The 16,798-nt window shown below is 45.0% G+C and overlaps 1 protein-coding gene across 2 annotated transcripts; it reads left to right on the top strand.

The window, feature by feature from the left end:
* Positions 1-57: 57 nt before the first annotated feature.
* Positions 58-16,792, top strand: KAT7 (lysine acetyltransferase 7). 2 transcript variants are annotated; one of them, XM_050934709.1, is made up of 15 exons: positions 58-317; positions 2,479-2,689; positions 4,238-4,414; positions 4,630-4,869; positions 6,908-6,990; positions 7,225-7,314; positions 8,254-8,352; positions 8,527-8,637; positions 9,576-9,767; positions 10,141-10,230; positions 11,016-11,156; positions 12,612-12,705; positions 13,426-13,572; positions 15,003-15,109; positions 15,692-16,792. In XM_050934709.1, the coding sequence occupies exons 2-15, from the start codon at positions 2,518-2,520 to the stop codon at positions 15,791-15,793; spliced, it is 1,845 nt and encodes a 614-aa protein (XP_050790666.1). In that variant the 5' UTR covers positions 58-317; positions 2,479-2,517; the 3' UTR covers positions 15,794-16,792. The 2 variants fall into 2 exon arrangements, with proteins under 2 accessions (XP_050790666.1, XP_050790667.1); XM_050934710.1 differs by having other exon boundaries at positions 64-317; positions 2,542-2,689.
* The last annotated feature ends 6 nt before the right edge of the window (positions 16,793-16,798 follow it).

Genomic DNA, 16,798 nt, shown 5'->3' with positions numbered 1-16,798 from the left:
CAACAGATCCTGACTCTACCTGTCCGAATCCAAGATGGCGGCAGCCGCTGGCGTGAGGCTAGATCTGAGTCACGTGACGGGGGTGTGGACCGTGTCCCGGCGGAAGCGTGAGGGACCTAGCTGGAAAGAGGGGCTGTTGGCGGTGGAGGAGCGGCCTGGCCCGGAGTAACCGTCAGCGAGATAGAACGAGAGACACGGCTGTCACCACGGAGCCCGCCGGTGCTAACGCGGCGGCTACCGCCGCTTCCCGGGCCGGGGGCACCGGAGACCAACCACCGTCCCTGCCCCCGCCCCCACCAAGGATGCCGCGCAGGAAGGTGAGTACAGGGCCGAGCAGGCTGGAAAAGCCCTGGGGAGGGAAAGAGCGGTTAGATCCTGTTTGCCCCCCCACCGAACAGCCCCCTACAGCCATGAAAACTGAGCGAAAATAGCGGCCTTCAGCTCCCAGCACCCGCCCATCTTGCAACCTGAATGGCTCCTCAGTAGGGCCTGCTGAGTTCTGATTGGTCAGCGCTGCTGTCTCTCATCGCCTCAACGGTCATCTTTCCCCCTTCCCCCTCTTGGAGCACGTTCCGCCTTCTTGCCTTTCTGATTGGACACCTATTTGGAAACCTGGTCGTTGATTGGCTCCTCCCTACGGTTTGCTCCACCATGATTGGACATCATTGCTGCCCGTGTCCGCCCTCTACCGTCACTTCCCCACGCGTGCCTTGTTTCTCCCGTTCACTCTCTCTTCCCTCCCGTTCAATCTGTCCTCCCTGAGTGGCTGGTTCTGTGGCAGCGAAATGCACGCGGATAGGCCGAAATTTCCTGTCAGTCACTCCCTGGGGCCGCGCTTCTTTCTCATTACCGTTTCTATTGGAGAGGATTCCTATCCGCCCCTCCCCTCTTCCCCCGTGATTGGTTGGACCGGGTCGGGGGAGCGCGCGAGTGAGCGGTACCGCAGCGGGGGCAAAACAAAGCGGCTGCGGCAGCGGTGCGGCCCCAGTCACGAGCCAGGGACAGGGGTGTAGCGCTTGGCTTAGTCTCTGTTACCTCCCCGATTGCCTTGCCCTTTCCCATCCCCCCCTCTAGCGCACCCCCCGCCCATGATTGCCTCACTCTCTGGAGCAGGGGTTCTCCACCTTTCCACACGACGGGACCCCTTTCAGGAGTCTGGGCTTGCACCCCCTCCCCTCCAGTCTCACCTCACTTACAAACTCCTTGCTTACAAAATCAGGCCTAAAACCACCCAAGTGTCACAGCCCCACTAGTACTGGAATGGTGCTGCCTCCTGCCTTTCTCCTTTTTACCATATAATTATCAAACAAATCAGTTGGGACATAGAGTGTACTTACATTTCAGTGTATTAGTATATAGAGCAGTGTAAGCAAATCACTGTGACACTGGAGTTGGTACTGACTTCACTAGTGCTTTTTATGTGTAAAACTAGGCAAATATCTGGCTGAGTTAATGTACCTCAGGGAAGACTTTTGCATTGGGCTGCATTAACCCCCCCTCCCCCCCCGCCATGCACTCTCCTGTACTACCACCCAGACTGTTTAGCTCTCCCCATGCTTCTATCTGTGCCACCCTCCTGCACTTGGCCTTATTTCTTCCCCCATATTTCCCTCTATGCCATAAACGCACCCCCACTGTGGGCCGCTTTAGCTATTCCTGCTATACCACACCCACAAGACTGCTTTTATTTCGCCCATACCCTCTCTACACCACACCATTGTGCACTGCTAAAGCTCACCCTTGATGGGCTTCATCAGCTACCCCTTATAATCCCCTCTTCACCCCCTCAGATTCCTCTGAGCTCCTTCACCTTCCTCCTTCCCAAATCCCAGGGTTGTGTAGCTGGGACTCCCTGTATATAGGAGCATCCAGAAGACTCAGGATGACGCACTTGCATTCATCGGCTTGCCATGGCATGAAATCCTGCATGTTCACTCAGTCCTGGGCTTTCTTTCACATCGCTCCCACTCTGGACCCCAAACCCTGCCCCAGTGGAGCAAGTGGAATGGTCATTTGGTCAGAACATGTAGTCTTGGTTCCCATCTTTCCCACTGCTAACTCTGCCGGTGCTTGCACATCAATCACTAGGATGCACTTGGCTCTGCTGTCTTAATTTCTGAAAGAGCAAGCTTTCAGAGGATAAAAGGGGAAGCACTGCTGCTTATGTGAGGTGGTGTAGTGAGAGCCCTGGAAACAGAGCAGGCAGTCTGGAACCTTTTGTGTTAAATTAGGGAGCTAATGTCTGAATTGCTTGAAACTTCAAGTATGTTCTTCTAAAATGAAATTAGTGTCATCTGCAGTTTTATGGACCTGGTCTGTTTGCAAAAATCCTATATTATGGATAGTACTGTCTGATATCTCATCTTTGTTGTACTAAAGTGAGTTTTTCCTCCAGAGCAAACTACCCAGATGCCATTAGTTTGTTTTTGTTGTGTATTGAAATGATCTTTATAGCATCAAATATTCTCTTATTTCTAGTATTAATACAAGTATACAAGTAGAAGTGCTCCTGTGCTAATGTCTGGGTCTGTGGTGTTACAGAGGAATGCAGGCAGTAGTTCAGATGGAACCGAAGACTCCGATTTCTCTACAGATCCTGAGCACACGGACAGCTCTGAAAGCGATGGCACTTCGCGAAGATCCGCCCGTGTGACCCGTTCCTCAGCCAGGCTCAGTCAGAGCTCTCAAGGTAAATGCCTTTCTTCCCAGCCCCACCAGATGCAGCTGGCTGGGCAGTCACAGTATTCTTGGCTTGGTAATACTTAAAGGAATTTCAGTGAATCTATACCTTCACATTAGTTAATCCCATTCATTATTTTTTCTCATTGAATACAGGTGTGCCAGGGAAAGGAACAAAGGCATTGCATGGATGCATTGCATAAATGAGGCTGTTCAATCTAATGATTAAACGGGGTGGCAAGTCTGACCTCCTATCTATTCCCTAATCTGAAAAGTAGTGTTGTCTTGTATTTAAAGGAACTGGCAGTTGGAATTCTTAGGTTCTATTCTTAGCTTTGCCACTGATTTTCTGAGACCTTTAAAAAGTCACTTGACCTCTCTAATTCAGTTTCCTTATGTGTATAATGGATGCTGCCTACCTAATACAAACGTTTGTGATGCTCAGTTTAGTGGTTTTGGTGCTCTTAAAGATTCTTAAGCATGTACTCATATAGAAGTGCTAAGTATCATTCACATGAATGAATGTTCCCAAAATTTCTAAGTCACTTGAGTTGTTTTAAGGAACAGCTATCTGTATTGTAATCAAAAGAAATGTTCAAAACATGCCTTTGCATAAAGGCCTGACACACCTGGAATTTGCTGTTCTGTTATGGCTTCATTGTAACCATGTCCCTGAAACTGGACTTTGGGGTTTTTTCTCCTGAATTTTAGTTTAGTAATATCATGGTGATGAGAACAGCATATAAATAACTAGACAGACAGAGGGAAGTTGGTATTTGGAGACTTCAGGCGGCTTGGAGGTGCTCAGAAATGGCAGTTGAGGCTCTGCTGTGAGGAGCAGTGCATTTTCAGATTAGTTGAAAGCCTGTTATATAATGGAGTGTAATCAATATATTGTGTCAGTGGGGTATATTTTGTAAGTTTTAACGTTTTGGCATCTAGACTGAGGGTATGTTTTACTTCTCCACTTTCTCACAGTTGATTTAACGACTGCTGATAGTAATTAAAAGGAAAAAACATTTTTTGCTGGAGAATTTGTTGCCTGAGAATCTTTAAGGATGGTAATGCTGGAAGGTAACATGCAGGGTCCCAACCGTACTGCCTTGCACCAAAAGCAGCTGGGTCCCAACTGTACTGCCTTGCACCAAAAGCAGCTGTGGTATACAGAGGGCTGATCTAACTAGTAATGATTCTCATCTTCACAGGCAGCTTTTTCTCTTTCTCACTGGGAGATTGTTTGTAACGATTGGATAAATGATGGAGTACAGAGCAAGTTGACTTTGTGCCTCATTCCTCAGATTCTTGTGGCTCATAGTGTCTGTACAACTCTGAAAGAGGGCAGCTTAGACAAACAGATCTCGATACTAGTAGATGTATCAATGGTGTTGGAAGAGATACCTTGCTGTTCAGATGATGTTGAACCTGTAGTTTGGATTGTTGATAGGAGCAGAACCCGAGGTAATTTGACGCTGGCTTTGGGGTCAGGCGGCGAGGCAGGTTAGTGATTGGTAGTGGTTGCCTTCAATTAAATTGGTGGTGTTTTTTTTTATTAAACTAGATTCCAGCCCAGTTCGTAATCCGCCATCCTTTGGCACAGAGGAGCCTGCCTATTCTACTAGGAGGGTGACCCGCAGTCAACAACAACCCACCCCTGTGACTCCAAAAAAATATCCACTCCGACAGACCCGCTCATCTGGATCAGAAACAGAGCAAGTGGTTGACTTATCTGATAGAGGTACGGGAGTGAGGTGTGGCTTTGAGTGCTTGCAGGACGATGTCAGCTAAGTGGTGTACTTTCTCTCTGAGACCAGCCCTATGAGACAGGGTTTAATGCAAGGCCTTAAGGATGAGGGTTTGCAGCAGATGGCTGTGTGTTGTGTGAAGTCACGTAATTAATTTCTTTGTAAGCTTCCCTTCATGCAAATCTATAACGTCTCAACTCTCATTCAGATACCAAAAATGCAGTGGATCATGACGAGTCTCCACCGCGCACCCCAACTGGGAATGCCCCCTCTTCAGAGTCTGACATAGATATTTCCAGTCCAAATGTGTCCCATGATGAGAGCATTGCCAAGGACATGTCCATGAAGGATTCTGGAAGTGACCTGTCTCACCGCCCCAAGCGCCGCCGCTTCCACGAAAGCTACAACTTCAACATGAAGTGTCCCACACCTGGTTGCAACTCCCTAGGTAAAGCCAGCTCCAGGAGCAGTTCCTCTCCCTTCCATTTCTGACATTGAGCTCAGTAGCCCATGTTTCACAGGGTTGAGAATCCCCACTGACTGGAGTTGCATGTCTCAGCAGCATGCATTTTATTGGGATCAGGGTATTTGTTGGATGGTTGAAATAGAAAACCACTTGTGGGGACTGGAACACGCCAGCAATACATACATTTCAGGGGTGTCTTTTGGCCAGAAATAGTTGAGGGTGGTGAGGAGAAGAAAAGCCTGGGAATGGATGGTTACAGTGCTGATTTTTTCCAAGTTTCTCTGTCTGCACCAAGATCAGTGGAATCCTCAAGATGCCTTATCACTTATACAAAAAGCTCTGAGTTTACTGCAAAATTCTCTGCAGCGTTGGGCCTGGAAGGTCAATGGAATATTCTTCTAGGTCAGTAGTTGAGATCCAGTCTGTTAGAAGTGACTAGATGCTGTGCCACCTGTTGGCTCTTTGGCATGTGTGGAAATAGTTTTGATCTTACTTCAGTTTCCCCCTACACAAACTTTAGTTGCCCCTTTTTTATAGATTCATAGATTCTAGGGTCAGAAGGGACCAATGTGATCATCTAGTCCGACCCCCTGCACAAAGCAGGCCACAGAACCCTACCCATCCACTTCTATAACAAACCCCTAACCTATGCCTGAGTTACTGAAGTCTTCAAATTGTGGTTTGAAGACCTCAAGCTGCAGAGAATCCACCAGCAAGTGACCCATGCCCCACGCTGCAGGGGAAGGCAAAAAACCTCCAGGGCCTCTGCCAATCTGCCCTGGAGGAAAATTCCCTCCCGACCCCAGATATGGCGATCAGCTAAACCCTGAGCACGTGGGCAAGACTCACCAGCCAGCACTCAGAAAAGAATTCTCTGCAGTAACTCAGATCCCATCCCATCCAACATCCCATCACCAACCACTGGGCATACTTATCTGGCGATAATCAAAGATCAGTTGCCAAAATTAGGCTCTCCCATCATACCATCCCTTCTATAAACTTATCAAGCTTAATCTTAAAGCCAGATATGTCTTTTGCCCCCACTACTCCCCTTGGAAGGCTGTTCCAGAACTTCACTCTTCTAATGGTTAGAAACCTTCGTCTAATTTCAACTCTAAACTTCCTAGTGTCCAGTTTATACCCATTCGTTCTTGTTTCTACATTGGTACTAAGCTTAAATAATTCCTCTCCCTCCCTAATATTAATCCCTCTGATATATTTATAAAGAGCAAGCATATCCCCCCTCAGCCTTCTTTTGGCTAGACTAAACAAGCCAAGCTCTTTGAGTCTCCTTTCATATGACAGGTTTTCCATTCCTCGGATCATCCTAGTAGCCCGTCTCTGAACCTGTTCCAGTTTTAATAGTTTCTCAGCAAAGAGAGCAACCGAATGGGCCATGGAGTTTGAAATACCCTTTCTCACTTGAGGTGGTCAATGCGTGTCAGTGCTGTGACAGGATAGTGTGGAGGAAGCTTGCCCTGCTGCTGTCTGAACTTTACTGGTTCTGTGGACAAATGCAATCTGCGCTAAATTCACTTTGAAACAAAATGAAAAAACCCTCTTTATATTGATATCTTGCGGTATTCTGGATGGAACATTGTTGAAATTTGTTGGTTCCAAGCCTAGTAAATCCTTTTGGAATTCTTGCACCCTGCAGTGGACGGGTTAAGAGTACATGGGGAACGGATGTGATATGACAGGAAAGTGATTTCTCAGAAAGGCTTGGGGAAAATATAGGGTCCTTGAGGTAAGACCCTTTTACTGCCAGAAATAGGATACTTGAAAGGAAGATGATCTAACCTGATAATGTGATGTAGTGTGTATATTTGGGTTTTCTTTTTGACCCCTACAGCTTATCTCTTGAATCATGAGGTTTGTTCGTCCTGTTTTATGGGTAATAAACTTATTAAGCCCCTCTTTGAAACCCATCCACAGTGTCTAACCACCTGATCTAAAGATGCTTTAATTATTGGCTTTTTTACTTACTGGCTATAAGGTTTTTTTCTCTTGTTCTCCACAGGACACCTAACAGGGAAGCATGAGAGACACTTTTCCATATCAGGATGTCCACTATATCATAATCTCTCAGCAGATGAGTGCAAGGTAACTTTCTTTCCTCTTCTGTTTTCATTCTGCTTTTACAGTACGAGATGTCAAGGCCTGTCATTAATAGCCCAGGGTTAAATGAATGATTATTATGCTCAAAGTGTAGTCTCACTTCAGACATGAAACAGCAGTGCATATTTATGTCACGGTGTGCATTCTGTATACTGGAATTCAAAGGGGAACTGGAAAAAGAGTCCTCACATGCTTTGAGGGATTTGTTCTGATTTCCAGGTGAGAGCACAGAGCCGAGATAAACAGATCGAGGAGCGGATGCTGTCCCACAGACAGGATGACAACAACAGGCATGCCACCAGACATCAGGTATGCGTTCTCTGCATAAGCAGTGTCCCAATTCCAGGTGCAAAACCTCAGTTTGGGCCTTCAAGCTTTTGTGACTGGAACTCTTGCATTCGTCTTCCTGATTCATCTTTGAGATGGGCTTTTGTGCTGGGCCCTCGTGCACCATTATCCTCTCCATTGTAATCATGAGATGAGGGTTTGGAGCAGCCCAAACCCTGGTTGCTGGTGAGAACACGGGATGTGGCTGTCCTTGATTGCTATAGGAAACATCAAAATCCAGCAATCTATTATAGTTACACAAAATAGGCTGTGGCTGTTCTGAGAGATTATTCTTTGTTCGTGCTTTTTGAAATGCAGAGCAAACGTGTTTCTACAGAAACGCATTGGTCAGTATACCTTCTGCTAAACCAAAGAGAAGGCCTTCAGTGGTTCGTGCTTCTCAAATTTTGGACACTTGGGTTCAAATCTAGATGAGCTTATCTTTGTAACAAGTTTGACCTGAGTCTGTTTCCAAGGAATATTTGTCCACATCATAAAATCCCAAATAGACAGAGTATGGTTCTATGCATTGGGATTGAGGCGTACTAGCAGGCCTGGGGAAGAAAGAGGACTCTGTCTTTTCCATGTCTGCGCTCTGCCTGACTCTAATCTGTGTTCTCTCATGAGCTTTGAAATTCATAAAACTCATTTAAACACTTTTTTTTAATGGAAGATGCAGCTAGCACACATTATTAACCCATTGCTCACGTAACATACTCTCTAGTCCTATGTTGCCTTGTGATTACATGTTGCCCTTCCTAACTGTTGGTGACGAACAATCAACTGAACGTATCCTTCAGGGGAGAAAGACTTGATGAAAGGAGGAACGCATGGAATGTTGAGTCCTTTAGAACTGAAAGGATATTGGCAATGTCTGAAGTAAGCTAAGTGCATTGACTATTCCTAGCGTCTCTCTTTCAGGCACCAACAGAGAGACAGCTGCGGTACAAAGAGAAAGTAGCAGAGCTGAGGAAGAAAAGGAATGCGGGACTAACCAAGGAGCAGAAAGAAAAGTACATGGTACAACAGCAAAATTTACTTTAGTTCCTTTCTATAATATGCAACAAGCATATAGAGATTTTGCTTTCCACTCATCCTGCAGAATGCTGGGCTAACAAGGCTGTGGCATTCAGCAGCCCAGGGTTGGCATAGATCATTCAAAGGTTTAAAGCTCCTAATATTTAATTGTTTCAGGAACACAGACAAACCTATGGCAACACCAGAGAACCCCTCTTAGAAAACCTGACGAGCGAGTATGACCTAGAGCTTTTCCGAAGAGCACAAGCACGGGCTTCTGAAGACCTGGTGAGACTCTTAATCCTTAACATGTCTGCTAGCAGCGGCCTTTGCTTTTCCAAGAGCTGAATGTGCCCACAGTCTGCAGTGCTTGTGCTGATAAGTGAGAGCGTGTGAGGAGAACCACCTCTGAACTATGCAAAGTGTAAATGGCAATAGAATGCAGAGTGAAACATGTTCAAAATAAGAGCCAAGTCAGTGGAGTTACACCAGGGCTGACTGTCTTCCTGTATTTTGGTCTTAAAAATATAAGGAGTCTAGAGGTGTCTGATGATAATGAATTTGCACATGGTACAGCTGGAGCTGTGCATTTCCAGTCTTGGACACTGCAAGAGCTCTGAGCCAAGAGAGTGATTCGGTCCCATTTATCAAGTGCTCATTTGCAGCTTTCCTCCTGTGCGAGAAGCTCAGTGTGTTCCGGGGCAGAATGGGCAACAGCTTCACGCATTGAAACAATAGCTGAGTATTGATTGAGCTGAGAGTTTAAAATGCTCTGCAGGAGGCCAGCCTATCAGCGCACTGCTATCTTGGAGTTCGGAACTGTGTCTTAAGCTAGACTGATAAGGGCTTCTTGAGATGCCGTTTCCCACCCTAAAGCTGATCCAGAAGCAATTTTGATGGTCTCTGGTGGTAGCTTGGGGCCACCTCAACCAGAATGGTCAGTGGCCCTTTTCCCCTTATGGGAGGGAGAAAATACAAAGTGGCATGGAGGGTAAATTTGCTTTTAAGTTAACAATCTAAGGTAAGGTTGAGTGATGTGAGGTCCTGGAGATCACAGGCCATACCGGCGTGACAAGAAACTTGTTAACGTGTCAGGCTAGTATGGAGGGCTCCTTGGGGATTTGCATCTTGTAAGATGGCCCTGGAAGAGGCTCACAGAAGGGAAATAAATGTTTGTTTTTCCTTTTCCTTTTTTATTACATTTCCTCTATTCCTTCCGCTGATAGGAGAAGTTACGGCTTCAGGGCCAGATCACAGAAGGCAGCAACATGATTAAAACAATTGCCTTTGGCCGCTATGAGCTGGACACCTGGTATCATTCTCCCTATCCAGAAGAGTATGCTCGTTTGGGACGCCTCTACATGTGCGAGTTCTGTCTCAAATACATGAAGAGTCAGACAATACTACGCAGACACATGGTAAATCCTTGGTGATCGTTGCCCAGCTCCTTAGGTTTAGAGATTGGAAGTATAATGAAAACACATCAAAACAAAGTAGCTGTTCTGGACTCTAATAGTCTCTATGGGAGCCTGCCTCCCTGAATGCTAAGCGCTTTGCACAGCTTTGAAAGGAAGACGGGTTTTCTCAGATTGTCTTAATCCCTGGGCCAACTGGATGGACCGCAGTGGAGTAGGAGTTGGGGCTGGGAATCCAGTTTCTCATTGTAGCTGAACAGGAATGAATGTTTTCGTGTTGGGAACACTTCTTCAGTATCCAAGAGGCTCTTTCTGCTTTCAGAGCAGCTGCTAGAGCAGTATTGTTATCCTAACTTTGATTGTCATTTTCTTGTAGGCAAAATGTGTCTGGAAACATCCACCAGGGGACGAAATTTACCGCAAAGGCTCCATTTCAGTGTTTGAAGTGGATGGGAAAAAGAACAAGGTAACTGGAATTGCAATGGTGGCACAATCTTGCTTCTGGTTTTCACCTTTCTTATGCACTTCATATGTTGCCTGCCTTACACTGCAGAGAAGCAGGAGATCATGGCCTCTTTCCCTCTGATTCCAGAAGGGGTGTTAGTGCCTACACTGCCCCTTCTTGCAATGCTAGTAGTTATCTTAATGAACTGGTTGGTTCTTGCAACAGTGCACCTGAATAATGTGTATCTGCATCGTCTTCCTGGCTGTTGTTCAGTCCTCCTGGAGGTCCATGGTACCATCGGCTTGTTCACATACAAGTACTAGTGCAGGAGCTGCTATCAATTGTATGTTCAGTTCCCCTTCTGAACCTTTAATGAGGACCCTCAGTTCCTGGACTCAAGCCACCACTGCCTGTCTCCCATTCAGTTACGAGCGCTATAAACTGCAGCGGAGCAACCCAGCTCCATTGTTGGTTAGAGCATTCGCAGTTGACTAGCATGTAGTGTGTACTGGCAGGTACAACTGAGGGCTTAGTCTAGTGAAGTGGTACAGTTGCCTCCAAATGGCTAGAGCCATTGCTATAGTGGAAGACCCTTCTAAGCCCTGCTAGAAACTGGACATTGAGGGGGTTTGTTGCCATGGCTAGGAATGAAGCTGTTTTGAGAAGACACGCATTTCGTGGAAGAACAGATCTACTCTAATCTGTATTTTGTTACAGTTCCCATCCTTTCAAAAGTAGAAGGGGTTCTCTTTCAGAGATGCTGCACCATGACAAACAGGTGTGTCAGATTCTCCTTCTGCTTCCAGATCTACTGCCAAAACCTGTGCCTGCTGGCGAAGCTTTTCTTGGATCATAAGACTCTGTATTATGACGTTGAACCCTTCCTCTTCTATGTCATGACAGAAGCTGACAACACTGGCTGCCACCTGATAGGGTATTTCTCCAAGGTCAGTAGAAATCAACCACCGATATATGTAAACCTGTATTAATGCTGTAGCTTGAGACAGAGGTTATCCGTGCAAACCCTCACCCCTCAGTTTTCTACAAGTCCCAACACCCAAGTGTCCAGGCAGAGCTAAAATTTCAAAGCTAAACTACAAAAGCTTTTCAGAAGCTTTGCTATTTAGCTTTCCTAATTGCTAGCAAAATCAAACTTTGCAAAGAGACGTTATATTAAACAGTAATTCGTAATCACTTGTATACAAGTTAGCTAGGATCTCGCTATCTCAAATGGAGATAAATTCCTTTGTGATACATTTAGATTCATTTTCTGATAATACACCTCTACCTCGATGTAATGTGACCCGATATAACACGAATTTGGATATAACGTGGTAAAGCAGTGCTCCAGCGGGGCGGGGCTGCACACTCTGGTGGATCAAAGCAAGTTCAATATAACGTGGTTTCACCTATAACGCGGTAAGATATTTATTTCACTCCCGAGGACAGTGTTATATTGAGGTAGAGGTATAGTTAGCACTTCTAATGCTTTTTATCCCTAGAGCTTTATAAAGCACTTTGAGATGGGAAAATATCATATCCATTTTATAGACAGGGGAACTGAGGAACAAAGGTGAAGTGAATTGCCCAAGGCCACACCACATGTCAGTAGCAGAAGTTAGGGTAAAAGCCAGGTCTTCTGGCTCATAGTTCTGTGCCTTGTCTGCTCACCCATGTTGCCTCCTTAATAGACAGAAGTGTCTCTGGACTTTTTCCTTTATGCCTAGTACATCTTTGTGAAATACACTTCCTAGCTAGCTTTATTTAAATGCAGTTTCTGTGGTGCAGTTGTCCTGAGAGAGTAAAAAATGCAGCAAATGAAAGCCATTAGACAGTAGAATAGTCTCCCAAGGAGAGTGTTGGAAGCTCCGTCTCTTAAGCCACCTAAATTATAACTGGATAAAGCACTAAAGAAACATAAAGAAATATCCTGCCTTGGCCTGCAGATAACATTGTCCTAATGAGTCTCTTCCTTCATTAAACTTTTTGCTAGTGCAGTATGTGTATCATTCTAATGTAGTGTTGATTTTATGTTGCATGTGCAATTAAGAAGGTTGTTGGATTCAGAACAGAGATTGCTATGCCAGCACTACCCTAATGTCCTGATTAAATCAACAGTCTCTCATGACAGGGCTCTATTTGCCTTCCACCCTACCCCTAGCAATCATGAGAGTGGATACCCAGTTTAATGGTTAATACAGTAATAAACTCTAAGCCAGCTTGGTGGGTGGAGGACGCTCACACTGAAAGTTAGTTATCAGGTTGGCTATTACATTGCTGTTTCACTCAACTTGTATTGCATCAGTTGTGCTGCCTTGTTTGGCCTGCGGCAATAGTGATGTACTTGCTGTTTGTGCAGATTGAGACCTGCTGATCTAGTTCCTCCCTCTTCTTGCTTTCAGGAGAAGAATTCTTTTCTCAACTACAATGTGTCTTGTATTCTGACGATGCCCCAGTACATGAGGCAGGGTTATGGCAAAATGCTCATTGACTTCAGTAAGTATATGGAAAAGTTATGACAAAATCTTTCAGCAATGTCTGTGAAATGAGGCAAACCCTCTATCTTCAAGAGTTCAGCTTTTGTCTCTATACTGTATTCCTGCACTGACTTTTGAGAAGCAGAGAAGTGCACAGCTGAGTCAGATAAGGTTCCTTCAAACCAAGCTTGCACATAATGTATCCGTGCCCTTGACTCCCAGAAGAGCTGATGAGCACACGCTTTTGCATGTGTGTGCCAGTGGGGCCAGTCAGGGCAGAGTTGTAACAGATATGTGGGCGAGAAGTGGCCAATCAAAAGAAGAGCCTTTAGCATGGTTCATATCCAGGTACTGTTACTCCCTTGCAGGGAAACTTATGCTAACAAAATCTACACAGTTGCCTCTTGTGGTTCTTTCCAAATGTGTCTCAGATCATCCTGATCATGATGCAAGTCAGCAGTATTTCCTGGACTGAATTATAATCGTTCACCACTTAGCAGGCTGTAGTTGGTCTGTCTGTATGGAAAAAGACTTCTGAGCTGCATTTCCAATGCTACACATACAGTGGTATTCAGGAGGCATTGGCTGCCCCAGATTAACTATTTCTTGGTGAACTTGTGCAACACACACGTTGCTTTTTGGGCATCCGTGATGACAAATCCCTGCAGTTAACTGTAGCTAGTTGACAGTCAAGAGAGAGCCTGATATACTGTGAGTAAATGTTTTCTCTTGCTCACAGGTTATTTACTTTCCAAAGTGGAAGAAAAGGTTGGCTCTCCAGAACGCCCGCTGTCTGACTTGGGCCTTATCAGCTACCGTAGTTACTGGAAGGAAGTTCTTCTCCGTTATCTGCATAATTTCCAAGGCAAAGAGATCTCTATCAAAGGTGGGTTCTAGTGCTAAATGAGCTCGTAGAGAATTGGTTCAGGAACGTTTCTGTGCTCTTTGTTCTTCACCCCTTTCCCGAGACCTGCGGTGACTGACGTTTGGTCCATTTTACCCTCATGGGTGAATTGCTTTCTCCTACTGGGGTTCTTAAAGTGGCGTGGCTCCTCTAGACTGTAATTAGATGGGTTTTTGTCTGGCTGTCTTACCCCACTATTTTTAAAATTAAGCTAAGTTGCTGGGTTTTGAAGACTCTCAGAGCACCCCCATTTATGCCCTTAATTGTTTATTAATAAAAAGAAAAACAGTGAGCGATAGGGATCTAAACAGCAACTTGAAAGTCAGCGTCATTCTGAGCAGCTCCCCTGCACAGCTTACTCTCCAGAAAAGCAAGACTGAATAACTAGATACAAATGAGTAATGTTTTACATCTCTGATGCTATGCAGATCTAGTTAATAGGAACACAGCAGGCACGTGGACTGCTGCTTAGCTCATGTCTGTGCTTTCAAAAATCAACCCTTTTCATTGCTGCATTACTCAGCGTAGGTGGTGAGTATTCTCTTGCTTGATCCCAATAGATCCAAATTGTTTTCTTCTGAGGTTTGGTGTTGGTGGCCAGCTGGCTGAAATATATGACCTGCAGCATTACTTTCCTTTCATATGAGGAGAATATGGGGCCATGTTGCCTCTCTTCTTCTTGTCTTTGTATGAATTGATGGTTTTGTGTGACAATCCAGTAAATCTTTATAGTTTTCCTCCACAGTGGTCCCTGTTGAGGTCTGAATGAATGGCATTCAGTCACTGCCTATGCCGACTGGCTGAGAGAGTACCAGGAGGTGGAGGATGATTTGTGTTATGGCTTTCTTTAGAGAATGAAATGCATCGCTAATTTAGAATATTAATTTCAAAAGGGAAAAACTCTTTGGCTAAGGAGAGATTTCCGAAAATTTCTAAAAATACTTCGAATCTATGCAGTGATAGATACGTAGACTTCATTACTAGCAATTTGTATAGAATCTAAGGCTCTCCAAAGTTCTTTACAAACAGTTACTCCTCACAGTCATCCCTTGGGCGATAACAATTATTCCCATTTTGAAAGTGAGGAAAGTGAAGCACAGAGGTGGTGACTTGCCTATGGTCACATAGCAAGTCAGTGACACAACAGGGCCTGTGGGCTCTGACCACTAGATAACACTGCTTCCCTAATCATTAACCAAGCTGAAGCAGAGGAATGAGTATTGGCATTAAACTTAAAAGATCCCAGTATTCGCAAGGCATCTTGTAGATGTAATTATGAAGAGTGGGTACAGCAAAACATGAAGTTATATTTGAGAACTAAACAAGTACGACAGCTGCAGTCTTGAGGGAATTCTTTGGTGGTCTGGCCTGCTGCCTCCTATCCTCCTGTGGACTGTGACCTTGTTTTTCAGAAATCAGCCAGGAGACTGCAGTGAACCCTGTTGACATCGTTAGTACTCTGCAGGCACTTCAGATGCTCAAATACTGGAAGGGAAAACACCTGGTGTTAAAGAGACAGGTAAGACTTCTGGTGGCTGCACCTGCACTTTTCGTTGCTTAAAGTTCAGCTTTGTGTGTTAGGTCCATAGGATAATATCCTATCTTAATCCACATTCCCTATGCATTGTGTTGGGTTTTCTTGGCTTTGTTTCTGGTGAGGGAACTTTTTAATCTTAATGCAAAACAAAATGTCTGATAAAGTTTCAGGTGGGTCCCCAGTCTGATTTTTCCCTCCTCCCCAACTAGTTTAGAAATCCTCTGCTTTTTAACCACCTTCTGTGCTGTTTTTGACATAGGGACATTCCACTGCTAGTCTTAAGCAAGTAAATCCTCAAACCCAGCTTCCATCTTCACTGTTTATTTTAATTTCCCCTTCCTGAGGCTCTTACCCGTAGATGAAGAAGCCTGACCTATGTTATTAGTGGTGTTCCTAAAAAGTAATATGGGCTGCTCCATTCACAACGTGTCATCTCTGTGGTACCAAGCAGATGGTGCGCAGGTCATCTCCAAAGTGTTGGACTCACATGTGGGTTGTCCAATGGATAATTCACATCAATTATTCTCTTTGGTTTAACCTGCCCTTTCATGCTCTCTTTCTCAGGATCTGATTGACGAATGGATAGCCAAAGAGGCAAAAAGATCAAACACCAATAAGACAATGGATCCCAGTTGTTTGAAATGGACCCCTCCCAAGGGAACTTAACTGGCCATCACTCCAGAAGCCAGTGAAGAACCCCAGCAGTAGGAAGTACCCTAGGGATCTCTGTTGTATCTGTTGCTGTTGTGATTGGCTGGTACAGTACCCTCCAGGAAGATCAGTTCCCCTTGGTACTGTTCTGGCCCAGATCTTTTGTGCACACCACAGACGCTGGTTCTGAGGAACTTTATGTTTCGGCCTCAATGAGGTTGCAAGGATTGGATCTGTATAGGACCCAAGCACTGGCCCAAGGAGTTCTGATATCTGGTACTGTACCTGTCCAGTCACTGGTCCTCTACCCTCATGTTCTTATTCCAATGAGGTTGTGTCGTGTCCTATAATCTGTTTGTGTTCCTTCCTGCAGGCACTCTGCTTTCTAAGTAATGGACAGGACAGCTTCTGTGGCCTTTGAACAAGGTCTACAAATCTGTTCTCCAAATTATTCTATCAACGTTTTGTTTGGGAAAAGGGTTGTAAATCTGCATCCAAGCAGGTTCTCAACATGTTGCCAGTTTACTGACTTTAGCATTGTTACAACTAACCCTGTCTGATGAACTTCCTTACCCCATGTATCAATTAGTTTCAGTAAGACAGCATGACACCTCTTTAAAGAAAGCTTCCCCACATAATATACCAGGTCTTCGTGTAACAAAAACTGACCGCTAATATTGTACACTCTGAAGCTAGCACAACTTGTACCTGTCAGTGAGTGGTGTGATCATTGGTGTTACCCTGGAAGAGTCCAGATTAATATTGTGAAAGCACTGGTGTGCCATACTGTTACAGAGTAGCCCTTTTGGGTGTGGCAGGCTCTCCTGAGGTTAGTACAGTATCATGGCAGTACAGTATTGTGGCAGTACAGGCCTCTTAGGTCAGATATCACTGATTTCCTGTTGCTGGAGTTGGTGGTTTCCTGTACACGTATAGAAACAAGTTTAGTGTATTTCAACTTAGTTGTTCTCCTAAAACAGTATTTGAATTGTAGCTTTTGAAAAGACTCTATATATTAAA

This window comes from Gopherus flavomarginatus, chromosome 25, assembly GCF_025201925.1.
Source record: "Gopherus flavomarginatus isolate rGopFla2 chromosome 25, rGopFla2.mat.asm, whole genome shotgun sequence".
In the NCBI taxonomy this organism is placed as follows: domain Eukaryota; kingdom Metazoa; phylum Chordata; order Testudines; family Testudinidae; genus Gopherus; species Gopherus flavomarginatus.
This window is presented reverse-complemented; position numbering and strand designations above follow the sequence as displayed.

Excerpts from the sequence above, each read along its gene's own strand:
- KAT7 (XM_050934709.1), top strand. The coding sequence starts at position 2,518 with ATGTCTGGGTCTGTGGTGTTACAGAGGAATGCAGGCAGTAGTTCAGAT. Across the intron at positions 4,415-4,629 it reads GGTTGACTTATCTGATAGAG|ATACCAAAAATGCAGTGGAT; the intron begins GTACGGGAGTGA and ends ACTCTCATTCAG. Across the intron at positions 8,353-8,526 it reads AGCAGAAAGAAAAGTACATG|GAACACAGACAAACCTATGG; the intron begins GTACAACAGCAA and ends TAATTGTTTCAG.